The sequence below is a fragment of the Phascolarctos cinereus genome, unplaced genomic scaffold (assembly GCF_003287225.1).
Source record: "Phascolarctos cinereus isolate Bilbo 61053 unplaced genomic scaffold, phaCin_HiC Scaffold_4;HRSCAF=312, whole genome shotgun sequence".
NCBI lineage: Eukaryota > Metazoa > Chordata > Mammalia > Diprotodontia > Phascolarctidae > Phascolarctos > Phascolarctos cinereus.
Window position 1 is genome coordinate 486,994,453 of NW_027555847.1, and position 14,604 is coordinate 487,009,056.

At 37.9% G+C, this 14,604-nt stretch overlaps 1 protein-coding gene across 8 annotated transcripts in view; it reads right to left on the reverse strand.

Annotated features, from left to right (window-relative positions):
• SPIDR (scaffold protein involved in DNA repair) overlaps window positions 1-14,604 on the reverse strand; it is a 551,334-nt gene that overhangs the window by 115,574 nt on the left and 421,156 nt on the right. For all 8 annotated transcript variants that reach the window (XM_020992493.2, XM_078153426.1, XM_020992496.2 and 5 more), the window contains one exon: window positions 11,362-11,523. In XM_020992493.2, coding sequence (XP_020848152.1) covers window positions 11,362-11,523 — 162 coding nt within the window. The remainder of the gene's footprint in view (window positions 1-11,361; window positions 11,524-14,604) is intronic.

The window sequence follows — 14,604 nt, forward strand, 5'->3', positions numbered from 1 at the left end:
TCCATCACATATTTCCTGTTAAAGCATATGAAGGGCTTTTTTTGTTTTTTTAAAAAATACAGATAAAAGAAAAAAGTTCCTTGCCAATATCAAAAGCATTCATGGAGTCACCTCAACTTTTCAATTGTGGAGAGTTTAAACACTTTGGTAGTCAATTCAGAAGGAAGGTGAAGGCCTGACATACTCCTTTTGGCATAATTTGTTAGAGACCACCTCACAGCCTTCTTCTCATAGATTTAGAGCTAAAAGAGAACTTACAGGTCATCTGGGCCAGCTTCTTTATTTTATAGATATATAAGATTTATATAGATAAATTATTTATATTATATAGACTATATACATTTATAGGAAATTGAGGCCTAACAGATTTAGTGATACTCTGTAAGTAGAAAGTTGGCAATGCTGGGCCTTGGTCCCAGGTCCTCTGACTAAACACAGAATGGGCTCTTTCTACTCTTCACCCTGTCTTTCTAGAACAACCCTCCACTTTGTCAGTGAGGAAGCTGAGGCCCAGATGAGTCCAGTTACTTGCCTACACAACTATTAAATGGTGATCTGACCACACATTTTCTGAATCTAATGCTTTTCTACTATTCAGTGATGACAGTCCCTCAGAATAATTTGGGGCCTTATCTCCTTTTCCTCTTCAAAGACAAGAAAACCAAAGTACAGGAGTGATGGTGTACCAGTGACATATTACAAAACATCCACCACAGTTTGGCTTCTATTATGTAGTAAACAGTACTCATACGGGTAGCATCAAGATATTCTGGTGGTAAGTGGCTTTTTAAGGGGGTGAGGTGGGAGGATTGGGGAAAGAGTAGTAAGGGTAGAGGGCTGATGGTGTGTAGAGTTTTTCAGTTGCCTCTTAAATAGGTAGTGCTTAGAATGCCAGGTCTGGAGTCAGGAAGATTCATCTTTGTGAGTTCAAATCTGGCCTCAGACACTTACTAGCTGTGTGACCCTGGCCAAATCTCTTAACCCAGTTTGCCTCAGTTTCCTCATCTGTAAAATGAGCTGGAGAAGGAAATGGCGAACCACTCTAGTATCTTTGCCAAGGAAACTCCAAATGGGGTCACGAAGAGTCAGCTGTGACTGAAAAACGACTGAACAAAAACAACAACGAAAGAGGCAGGATGGCAATTCCAAGCCTAACACTAGCCATAGGGACTCAAGTCTACCTAATCCAGCTGCTCAAACTCCATGGAACAAGGAATGGAGTTCAATAAAAGTTGGCAAGTGGTATTCCTCAGGTCTTATTTGAAGTCTTTTAATTCTATTCCAGTCTCCTTTACATTCCAATTCTAAATATCTTTTATTTTAACACCAATATTTTAATCAAGTCACCGCTACTCTACTCTGATTCTCAATCAAGGCTTACCAAAACCAAAATAAAACCCAACTAAATTACTTAGCAGTGGGCCATATGCTAGAACCTTTTAGCTTTACTCCACCTACTAATCTTTGTTCCTCAAATGTTCCAGTTTCTTCTTCAATGTCATAGCTCCCTTAAGTTCTTTCCCCCCCCTTTATCTTTATTTTTAATGAATTTATTTTTAGTTTTCAACATGCACTTCCACAAGATTTTGAGTTCCAAAATTTCTCCTCATCTCTCCCTTCCACCACCCCAAGACAGCATGGATTCTGAATAGCCCTTCCCCCAATTTGCCCTTTCTTCTGTCACCCCCCCCCCCTTTTCTTATCACCTTCCCTTTCTATTTTCCTGTAGGGCAGGATAGATTTCTATACCCCATTGCCTGTATATCTTATTTCCCAGTTGCATGTAAAAACAATTCTTAACATTTGTTTTTAAAACTTTGAGTTCCAAAATCTTTCCCTTCCTCCCTCCCCACCCATCCTCACTGACAATGCAAGAAATCTGATATAGGTTATACATGTGTAGTCATGTAAAACACTTCCACAATAGTTCTGTTGTGAAAGACTAACTATAATTTCCTCCATCCTCTCTCGTTTATTCTATTCTCTCCTTTGACCCTGTCCCTCCTAAGTGTTTTCTTCTGACTACCCCCTCCCCCAATCTTCCCTTCCTTATATCACCCCCCCTTTTATTCCCTTTCCTCCTATTTTTCTGTAGGGTAACACAGATTTCCATACCCAATTGAGTGTGTATGTTATTCTCTCCTTAAGCCAAATCTGATGTCCCTTCAGTTCTTATACCTACAAAGCTCTCTCCAATACCTCCAATACCAATCAGAATCCTTATTATCCATTTAAAGTTATCTTAAGTCTCACGTGCCAATCAGTCAACAGGTATTTCCTAAGTAAGGTGGGCCAAGCTAACCATTTACACTCATTAATCACATTTCATTCTAGGATGTCAGAAATCAATTATTACTAACCTCATTTAACAAGTGAAAAAATGAAGGCTCAGAGAATTCAAATGGTTTGTACCAAGTCAAATGGCAGAACTGTAAAACAAAGGTAGGTGGTCTGCCATCAGTGCCTTGCTTTCCATTGTACCATCATCTTTGGTGAAGTCTTCCCTGAGCACTCAGACCCAATAGGGAACTCTTCCTCACTATAAGCCTCATAGTACTTCTTGACTATATCACTCATTTGGAACTTAACTACTGCTATGGTATTATGTGTAGAATGGGTTTAGTTACAGACAGTGTTGTATACTGGATGGAAAGCTGGCCTGGTAATCAGGAAGACTTGGATTTAAGTAGTGACTCTGACACATATTGGCTATATGGACATGTAATTTAACTTATCAGAGCCAGAAGTAACCCTGTAAGACTCTAAGTTGAAGGACTGTCATTGATCTGCATTGGTAGAAGGAATTTTCTAATCAAGAGCTCTCTAGGCCAATGAAATAACCTTTCAAAAAAAATCAAATGTCTGATTTCCCCAACTAGGCTATGGAGAATTGGGACCAAGCCTATACTTCCTTGGATGATTCAGAGTACTCAGAATGGTGCTTTAAATTCAATAAATGCATGATTGGTTCATTAGATGAGCAAATGATTTGTTGGTCTTTCTCTTCATTGGCCTTAGCTAAACTTCCTGCCTCCCCCTCTTATCTTTCCCCTAATATATCCTCCATATTACTGCCAGACTAAACTTTACTATGTGTACTCTGTATCTGTTGCTCTGCTTGGAACTCCATGGAATAAGATGCTCTTTCCAGGATAAGCTGATCACTAGAAATTTCCTCACCAAACTGTTTATCTCAGTGTTGCATACACTCAATACCTTCTTAATTCATTTAGCTTTCTGTCACTGCTGATTGGAGGGCTGAAGGGTAGGGTACTAAACTCCAACCAAAGATTTCCTTCGCAGAGGGCAGAACCTGGACTCTGTAGCTCACTCCACTTTCCATCTGCAGCTCTGCTTGGTCTCAACTCCATGACCCCCTTAGCAGGTACCTCGTAATGTTCTCCCCCTTCCCCTGCTTTCCAGCTTCCTCTTCCCATTAGATTGAAAGCTCCTCGAGAGCAGGAACTGTCTTTTTCTTATTTGTTTCCCCAGTGCTTAGCACAGTGCCTGACACTTACTAAATGTTTATTGAATTGAATCAAATTGAAATCGAAATTGTCTAGATATGGTCATATCACTCTTCTGTTGAGAATTCTTCAGGAGCTCCCTACCAAGTCAAGCTCAAACTCATTTGCTCTTTACAATCTAGAAGAATTTCCACAATCTAGAATTTTTGTCAATTTCATCTCATATTATTCCTGTCAACACATTCTATCTCTAGTTAAGTACTATCACCTGTGTCCTTTCAACATGCCTGCTTGAAACTCTCTCTCATTGTCTTTTGCCTGGCACATGGTAGGCACTTAATAAATACTGATTGATTGATTGATTGATGGATTTTGATCATACTGTTGTTCCCGAGGAATGTCCTTCTCTTTCCTCAACAACTAAATTCCTTCCCATTTTTTAAAACCAACTCCAACAAGATGACAGAAGAAAAGGTTATAAAAGATCACAGCTCCTCATTCTCCTCATTGTCCAAAGTCAACAACATGAAGAAAATGGTAGGAAGTTTGAGTAAAGAAATGGGAATTGTGGGAAATAAAATTCTTAGCACGGAAGGCAAAACCTCAAAAATGGCTGAACACCGAGACCAAGATCAATGAACCATGAAAATGGAAAAAAGGCTTAAAAACGCTCAGGAGTCTTCCCTGATTCTTCATCCCTCCTTCCCACCATGATATAACTAACTTTGCTTGTAGAATTTGCCGAGCACTTTCAATTGATCAATAAACACATGCCAGGCACCATGCTAATATCTGGAGATTAAAAAAAAAGGTAAAGCCAATCGTTGCCCTGGAGGAGCTTACAATTGAACGGCGGAGACACAACACTAACAACTATATACAGAGCAAGCTGTATGTAGGACAAATAGGAAATAATTAACAGTAATGTCTTCCAGATTCCAAGTCTATATAGTGGACAGAGTGCTGGACCTGGAATCTGGAAAATGTTGTTCAAATCCTACCTCTATTACTTAGATAATGTGAGACCTTGGACAAATTACTTAATCTCTTTGAACTTCAGCTTTCTTATCCACAAAGTTAAAGGATTTGGGAAGGAAGGGAATAAGCATTTATATACCTACTATATGCCAGGCACTATGCTAAGCACTTTATGAATATCATCTTACTTGGTCCTTACAATACTCTGAGAGGTAGGTGCTGTCATCACCCCCATTTTAAAGTTGAAGAAACTTAGGCAAAAGGGTTAAGTGATATGCCTGGGTCATATAGCTAGTAAGTGCCTGAGTTGGATTTGAACTCAGTTCTTCTTGACTTTAGGCTCAGTGCTCTTATCTGTTGCACCATCTAGCTGCCCCAGGTTGTATTAGATGAACACTAATGTACCTTCTAAGTCTATATGTATGATCCTATAATCTATGATTTTGTGATATGTATCTTCTTAATGCACTTATCTAATAATATTCAAGATTAGAGTTCTCTGTATTTATGTCACGCCCACTAGACCATAAATTCCATGAAGGAATAGACCATGCCTTATTTAAATTCTAATTTCCCTTAGTACTTAGCACAGTGATCTGCACACAAATATTTAATAAATGCCTACTGAATTGCATTAGCTATTGCTTCAATTTTCTACTGGCTTATATGTGGCATCATTGATCCATTTAAACTCAAATCTTTATTTTTATCACTTCAATTCTCTTTTTGTAAAAAGGTTTCACTTTCTCTTTAATTAAAGTAATACAATGAGATTTGAACATAAAAAATGAGAATTGAATCTCTTTGACAATCACTCTCTTATCTAACTGACTTCATCTTACTACACCCTATTTTATGATACCCCATTTTAATTCATTTTCTCTATCCAATAAAATCTGTTTATGAGGAGTCCAGAGATCTACAGTCTAGTGTCAGCAGTATCGCTAAGGAGAAATGTGACTTTGAGCAAGTCACTTATCCTGTCTTGAGTCTCATTTTCATTGTATTAGGGATAAGATTATCTCTAGGGATGATTTTCATCCTCAAAATTCTAAGCTATAATATTATACCTAATCCTATATCCTATTCAGAAATCACCAACACCACTTCCTTTCAGAAATTATTATGGTACTTTGGGCAGGATGGAAACATCAACTTTATTCAAAAAAGTCAGCAGTCCTGCCACAGGGGCTACAAACCCACCACCCTTTCATCAGCCTTGGAAGGTATCTTTTTCTTTGACAAATCACACTCTATCCCTCCTTTTAAACAATGCTCAAGAGTCTTGTACAGATAATACAGATATCATTGATGAAAGGGTAGTACTGGGTCTGATTCAGGACCTGGCACAGTAATTGTGATAGGCACTTAATATATATTTCTTCAATTAGAAACACAAGAGTCTCCTCCACTGAGCCTTCAGAAGACTAGTCCTAACTCAGATTGCCTCCCAGCAATCACTGCAGCTCCAGGCTTTATGGGTCCCCTTTAGAACAATCTACCTCAAGCTCTTAAAAGTCATGTGGCCATATTTGATACTTCAATTTCAATTCCTTGAAATGGTAAACTTCTCCCTATTGTCTTTGACATTCAATAAAGGATCAGTAAATAAATTTAATGAAATCCACTTTACCCCAGTACCCGGAAGGGTTTCTTTTAAGAGGCAGAAGGAACATAAAGCTGCCTATTATTCACTCACTTTATAAAATAAGATACTATGACCTAGTATAGTTAAAACAAAATACTATGAATTAGTAGTTACATGTTTTACTCAACCACTGAATTGACCCATTAATTTAAAAAAATGATGCAAAAGACATAGGGAGAAAAGGGTTTATTTCTTTCTTTCTATTTTAGAGCACTGGAAATAAAATGAGAGCTGAATTTTTAGCTTGTAGATCCCATATGTTTGAATTTAATTTTTTTTTTATTTTTAGGCAATTGGGGTTAAGTGACTTGCCCAGGGTCACACAGCTAGTAAGTGTCAAATGTTCGGTCTAAGGCTGGATTTGAACTCAGGTCCTCCTGACTTCAGCGCCAGTGCTCTATCCATTGCATCACTTAGCTGCCCCTTGACACCATATATTTGAGAACAACTGAAGTCTAGTTATGTTTTCCATAATAAGCCAATCAAAAAGTATTTAGTAAGCACCTTCTCTGTGCCAGGCACTGAGCTAAGTGCTGTGGTTACAAGTACAAAAATAACTTAAAGAAATTTAATTTTTTCAAGTACTGCCTCAGCTGGTATATTAAAATGGAAGAACAATTACTATAGACACAAGTCAAAACTTAAGGCTGACACAAGTAAATTTAGAAGAATAAAATAGTATGACTGCTCACTTTTTGTGACTTCATTAATCCTTTCGCCCAGAGTTCCTACATTTATCTGTTTGGAAGAACAAAGTAAGGAAAATTAAATGAATTTCAATGAGGTCTCTAGAAGAGATTTCAATCTAATTTGAGAAATATTTATTTGGTGCCTACTATGTGCCTACTTAGGGCAGCCAGGTGACATAGCAGACAGAGTGCCAGGCTTGAAGGCAGGAAGACTCATCTTCCTGAGTTCAAATCCAGCCTCAGACACTTACTAGCTGTGTGACTCTGGGCAAGTCACCAAACCCTGTTTGCCTCAGTTTCCTTACCTGTAAAATGAGCTGGAGAAGGAAATGGCAAGCCACTCTAGTATCTCGACCAAGAAAACCCCAAATGGGGTCAAGAAGAGCTGGACACAACGGAAAATGACTGAACATGTGCCAAGAAACTACAACAGATCAACTACCTGTTAATGAATCTGCCTTACATTATCGTGAAAATTCTTCACTGGCATTTCTTTGAATTCATTCTTCTTCACCTTTCTGCCATGAAACCTTCCAGTACTCTCTGATCCTCCCTTTGTTTTTTTTTTCCCAGGCAACTGGGGTTAAGTGACTTGCCCAGGGTCACACAGCTAGTGAGTGTTGAGTGTTTGGTCTGAAGCTGGGATTTGAACTCAGGTCCTCCCGATTTCAGAGCCAATGCTCTACCCACTTCACCTAGCTGCCCCACCTCCCTTTGTTTTCACGAGGTAGAAAATAAAACGGATGGTGTCAGTTTCCTTTCATCCTTCCTGAAACTGTCAGCAATGGTATCAATCTTAGATTTGATTTTATGATGGCACAGTGGTCCCCCAGCAGATTTTAAATGGGATCTAGGTGGAAGCATTCCCACTCCCAGTCGGCCTGAAAGGATCAAGTCATTTTTAACACAGTCAGTAAACAACTGTCAGAAAGCAATAACTTTTCGGTCCCTGTAAACCTAGACCATATGAAATCTGGTGACCCAGATCTGAAAAACTCCATGATTTCCCCAAAGACATCTAACTGGCAGAAAAAGTTATTTACTGCATTAGATATTGGAATGATATAATTAATCATTTCAGCTTGAATTGGGAAAAGTAAAAAAAGTTCCTAGAAGTCCACTCGTTGAAGTTTATTATTGTTGCTATGAAACAGACCTTTTCTGAAGGACAAAAAATGAAAAAAAAAATCAGTCTCGTGTACTTCCTAAGCAATGGATGGATTACTGACAATGGATGATATCACCAATAGCCAATTATGAAGCTCAGCATTCCAGAACTCTTTAATAATTTGTTTTGAAGAAATGCTACTTCCAAAAACTTTCAAAAATAACCTGAATATTATTTAGTTGGCTATGTAATGAAAGGGGGGGCAGAATGTACAAACATTTTTTATGGAAATGTCTATGTACAGAAGAATTTAAGATCATACAAAAACACACAAACCAGTATAACCCAAACAAAAAGACCATATAGGCCATCCCCAACTTACAAATGGGTTGTATTCCAAAAGTTTGTTCCTAAGTAGGCTGTTTAGATCTTGGAACAAAACTTCCCATGGAAACAATGTCATAAATGGTGGTTAGGCTTCCAGATCAAACCACAAAACCTGGACTGAACCCTTCAAGCGTATCCTGAGTTGAACAGACCTTCACAGGTTGGCTTGGTAACTCAGCTCATTTTTACACTGGAAAAGTGTGTTCTTCAGTATGCTCTCAGGACTAAGGCAGCACTATGAATGCATTTCCACCCTATCTCATGCTACAGAGGTAAGAATCCTGTGCTTTAGCTTTGAGGATGGGGGTGAATAGCTCAGAGTATCTATCCATACATGTTCCACAAAATAGGTGTTTACAAATTGAGTTTACAAATTCAGCAGGCATTTACAAATTGAATTTCTAAATTCTTATCAAAAAAGTTACGAAAGGAGATGACACAGCTTACCATTTAACACAGCATTACCAATTAACCTTGGAGAAGAGATAATAGCTTTATTCTGGGAAGCTGCAATGCGGGGGAACTAGTTGATGATGACCCAGTCCTTTGAGCCAGATTTGCCTGTCCTGGTACACCATATAGAACATGCTTAGATATTGCCTGCGTGTGACTGAGGGGCTGGTCATGGCTGGTGACCCAGAGTCTTTTGGCTGAGGAATCAGAAAGACTGATGACTGATAAACTGCTAAGCTAGAACTGAGTATGCAAACAGAAGGAATGACCCGCCACACAGCTCACCTTGATTCTCTTCCTTCTTGGCTGCCACTGATACAGAACTGCTTTGAGCTGTTTGGGGTTGGGGGCACAGGTAAGAGCAGCTGCCCTTGTTCTGGGTGGCCTCAGTGCCATCAGAGGTCCCGTTGGCAGCTGGGGTCAGTAGCAGAATCTGCCGGAGTGGTAGTGACCAACAGCAGAGGAGATACTTATAGGTGGAGGTGGAGAGGCAGTCTGTATAAAAGCAGCTTCAGGAATTTTGACTCCCTCATAATAGAGAGAAATACTGGCTATTGATTCTAGAAAGACACCCATCCACTGAGCCCGGAAGGAAACTACACCTAAGGATGACCTTTGAGAATTCCATGAAGGGAGAAAAGGTCTTCTGGAGCCAGGAATCAGAAAGTACCCCTTGGTCACACATGTCTTAAATACGTATACCCACTCTCCTCAGGAACCTTGTGTTGTCTGCAAGGGGAGAGTGTGTCCTGGTATGGTGGGGGGAACAGGGGGAATTGTTTTTGTTAAGTATTGCTCTTGCTATACTTTCTTAGCAAATACTTTTTTTTCTTTTTTAAAAAAATTATTTATTTTTAGTTTTCAACACTTGCTTCCACAAGATTTTGAGTTCCAAATTTTCACTCCGCTTGCCCCTCCCCCCACTCCAAGATGGCATGCATTCTGAATATCCCTTCCCCTAGTCTGCCCTCCCTTCTATCTCTCCCCCTCCTTCTCTTATCCCCTTCCCCTTCTACTTTCCTGTAGGGCAGGATAGACTTCTGTACCCCATTTCCTATATTTCTTAGCAAATAGCTTTTCTAAAAGCTAATAAAAATGAGTTCTACTAGTTGATTGATAATGGGTAATAACACTGGACAGGGGCTTGCAAGACACAGAACTAGAAACCCAAAGTCCTTAGGGTTTTCTCAAATTACTCCCTAAGAGAAGTAGTACTCAAGTGCCCTCTGGGGATCTAAGAGCTAGTTTGAATGGGAGTTGAGAGTGTAAGCCCAGAGACGATGCTACATAGATATTTCAATTTTAAACTTATCAACAATTTACAGGAAACTACTAAGACCAGAAAGCTAAAGTAGGGAATAATTAGGTGATTTTCCCCAAGTAGAATGTAAACTCTCTGACAGCAGGGATGATGATGATGATGATGATGATGATGATGATGATGATGATGATTGTTATTATGAATGGGAAGATGCCTAAGACAATGCCTTGCCCATAGTAGAGTTGTTGAAATTGAGTCAAACTCCTATATCGGGACTATATAATGTTTCCACATTTAGTGGAATATGCTTCCAAATATCTGGTGACTTTCATAGTCATAAGCATACTGAAAATACTTTAGAATAATGGTAAAATACTTTTTGTTGACAAAGGATTTTTTTTGGAAAGAACACATCTAATACATACCCAATAGAGTATTGAGTAATTGATAGGGTTTGTGCCTACATTTTTACTTATTAAAAATCAACTCCAAAATGCTATATTTTGTAGAGCACAAAAAAAAGGCCTGTGACTTAATGAATAAATGAAAAACAAACCCCACAATCTTTAAGTATTTAACTATATGCCAAGCACTGTGTCCGTAATAATTTTTCTCTGTTGAATTCAGAAGAAATGTTAGTGACACATACGTGATTTCTAATGATTTCTATGCTAAATAGAACCACTACATACAATCACAGTAGGGCACTGATGTTAGCTTCTTCAAAAGCAAAATGCTATATATTTATAATGGGTTCCCCCCTCCAGACATTATTATAAGCTCAGATGATAAGACAGATTAATTTTAAAGCAATACCCAAAAAACAAAAAGCATTTTTTAAAAAAGGGGAGATAATAATTCATAAGACATTAAATCTTAATTAACTTTACACTAATACCAGATTAGCCCCCTTCAGGCAATTCACCTAACTACTTTTCCTCTTCCTCCCTCTTCTCTCATCTACATCTATCCACTGAAAATCCTTTCATCCTTCAAGAATCAGCTCAAATGTTGCCTCTTCCATAGGGGCTTCCCTGATCCCTTTGGTGAAAATGATCTTACTATATCCTATTTTGTATTAAAGTCAGTTGCAAATCTTGACTACCTACTATGTATAAGTTTCCATGAAGGCAAAGGACTTTTTCTTATTTATCTCTTATTTTAATTAATTAATTAATTATATTATATTATAGTTACTATTATCTCCCGCAAGGCCTGACAAAGTGTTCTAGGCCAGTAGATACCTAATAAATGTTTACTAACCAGAATTTGGTTGATATTTTTTGTCTCTTCTTGGAAATAAATCTAAAGATAAAGAGAGTGCCAGTAATTATGGAGAGAAGTCTAGCGCTTTCAAGGTATATTCTAACCTTCCTCTGGTGGTCCTCTGTAAAATCTTCATTCCTCCCAGGCTGCAGAATTTTCCTTCCCACTGTCTGTTGTGCTGAGAGATATCTTCTGGAGGAGAACAGAGGGATTCCAAATGTACTTCACTGAATATCCCATAAGCATCCTGGACAAGAAGGCAGCATCTACGAAACAGAATTCCCATTTTCTATTTTAGTCCAAAATTTTGAGATTTAATAATCTCAAGTGTTTACTTCTGGTTCATTATAAATACAGGTATTCTAGGTAGACAAGTCAAAGTCTACGGCTCAATCAATTAACTTATACTTTGGGTTCTGATTTCGGGTTTCATTCATTAAACACAAAATTAAACAGGAGCTGTTATGCTATTTTAGGATAAAACTATCCCCCCCAAAGTGGTTTGAAAGAAAGGAAAAGAAAAAGGGAATATATCTTTGGTACCCAGACCCAATGTCATAGCTGCTAGTCCATCCATGATGGCTATATGACAAAAAAATTTATATTTTGTGCTATTCTTGGGCAACAGAGAAAAGCTTCATTGCAATGCACAATGAGAGGACGAATTAGGCTCTTCTCTCAGGAGTTAAATTTTAGCATACGTTTATAATAACAATGATAATAGCTGACATTCATAAACTGCTTTATAGTTTGCAAAGCACTGTAATAGTATCTTATCTGATCTTTACAACGATGCTGTGAATTAAGTATTACGGACATATTCATACTCTTTTTACACATGAGTTAACTGAGGCTCAGAAAGTTCAAGTGAATTGCCTATGAGCTCACTATCTGAGATCTGAACACAGGTCTCTCCTGTACTCGTATATAAGACACCATGCTTCCTCTAACATGTCACATTTCTTCACATTGAACATTTGGCAAGGGGAGCCAGGACACTAGCTGGCAGCACATGAACAAAATAATAATAATAACTACAACAATAGCTAACATTTATATAGCATACACTATGTGCTGGGCATGGTGCTAAGAACTTTACAAAAATTATTACAAATCATAATAGATAGGAGATGATGGTATGAGTGGTTGTCTCCCAAGTGCCTTGATATTTGTAATCACGAAGATAAGTGTTTGATAACTTCTTGATTATTGTCCAGGGAGGCAGACAATGAGGAAAGCTATGCCCACTGAAGGTATATATGATAAATTTCAAGAATCCCATCTTTGAGAAATCATTTATGACAATTCAAAGTCCCTTAGGTTCATAATTCAGTAAGGTAAATTTGTGCAATCAAGGATTGTATGCAACATGAAAGCATTTACAGTTTCCCACAGATATAGGGCAAAACATTAGGCTCTATGTTACAAATATATTTGGAAATTATAAAAAAAAAATTTTTAAGTGTGCCAGAAAGCACAGATTGAAAAGCAACATTAAAAATCTTTGTGATATACAGTTACCATGACTAATAGTAAGAGATATGTAAATTAAAACAGATCTGAAGTTTTACCTCACTGCATATGAATTGACAAAGATGACCAAAAAATGAGATTTGTCAATATTGGAGGGACTAGATATCAACTTTGAATTAGGCAAGAAAAGTGATGAAATTGTTTGTATCCTTTAACCCAGATATTCACTACTGGGCTTTATGCCTCAAGGTGATCAAGGACAGAAACAAAGGTCAAATATATACCAAAATATCCATAGCAGCATTCTTTGTGGTAGCAAAGAACTGGAAACAAAGTGAGTGTCCCTTGACTGCGGGATGACTGAAGAATTATGGTAAAAAATATAATGGAATCTTACTATGCAGTAAGAACTAAAAAATATGAAGAATTCTAGGAAAAGGGAAGATTTGGATGAACTGATGCAAAGTAGAACAAGCAGAACCAAGAAAATGATTTACACAAAGAAAGACCACAACAATTTAAATGGAGAGATGACTAAAAGGAAGCTAAACTCCAAGGAACAGAAAAATCAATGAAGGTCCTGGAGAATAGATAATGAAACATACCTCTCTGCTCAAAGCAGAAGCCAAGAACTACCAGATATACTCACTGTTGAGAGAATTTCTGCTCAAGCGTTTTTCTTTGTTACAAAAGAAGGTTCAATCTAGAATTGGGAAAGGTTATCCCCTCCCCCACATCATAACTGTGATATAAAGAAAAGAGATTGTGATATAAGAGAAAAGAGATAAAATAAAATAAAATGATTCAATCATCATATTGTTATGCTCTGGCTTTGGGGTTGTAGTAATTCATCAAGTAATATTATTCCTTAAGCAAACACTATAAAATTCTAGATATCATGGATAAGAACAAAAGAAACAGAAAGTAGAATATTATATATGCCAAATGCTGGGCTAGGGTAAAAAGAAAAAAATCAAAGTCTCAGTTAGTCTCAGCCCTCAAAGGATTTACTTTCTAATGGGGTTGACAATGTAAACATACACATGTAAGTGTATGTATAACATATAGGAAATGAATGCAAGACAGTTTGGGGAGAGAGTGAACCTAGAAGCTGTGAGGATCTGCAATGGGTGATAAATCATGATGAGAGTGAACTTCAAAGGAGTGGTTGCTGAATCATGGCTAAAGAGGAAGAATCTGGAAATGCCCATGGGGAACAAGGAGTATTTTCATTCTCTCTTAAGGACCAGTGAGTCAGGAGCCATGAAAGAACGTGCAAAAAGTGATGGAAAGGACAGTCAAGGGATGCAGAGTCATTGGACGGGGAAGTATGAGTCTCAGCAAGAGCCCGAAGATGGAAGGAATATATGAGAGTAAGAGATGTGAAATTAAGGGAAATTTGTTAATTTTAGAATGGGAGTTCCCAGAGGACACAGTGGAGAGAACACTGGATTTGGAGTCAGAAGGCTCCACTACTAGTTAGTACCCATGTGACTTTAGGTAATTCAAGTCATTTCAACACATTTGTTAAGCATATAAATCAGTTAGCCAGTCAAAAAACATTTTTCAAGTGCCTACTATGTGTCAGACACTGAGCTAAGCACTGAGAATACAATAAGAAGCAAAAGACGGTCCCTTCCCTTGAGGGGAATCTAATGGAGGAGATAACAAACAGATGTGTGCAAACAAGTTATATACAGGATAAATAGAAAATTATTTTTTAAAAAGGGAAGGCTCTAGGGTTACGTAGACTTCCTATAGAAGATAGGATTTTAATTGGGAAGTCAGTAGGTGAAGATGAGAGGGAAGAACATTCCAGGCATGGGTGACAACACAATCCTTGCACAAGCTTGCATTCTACTAGTATCAGTATA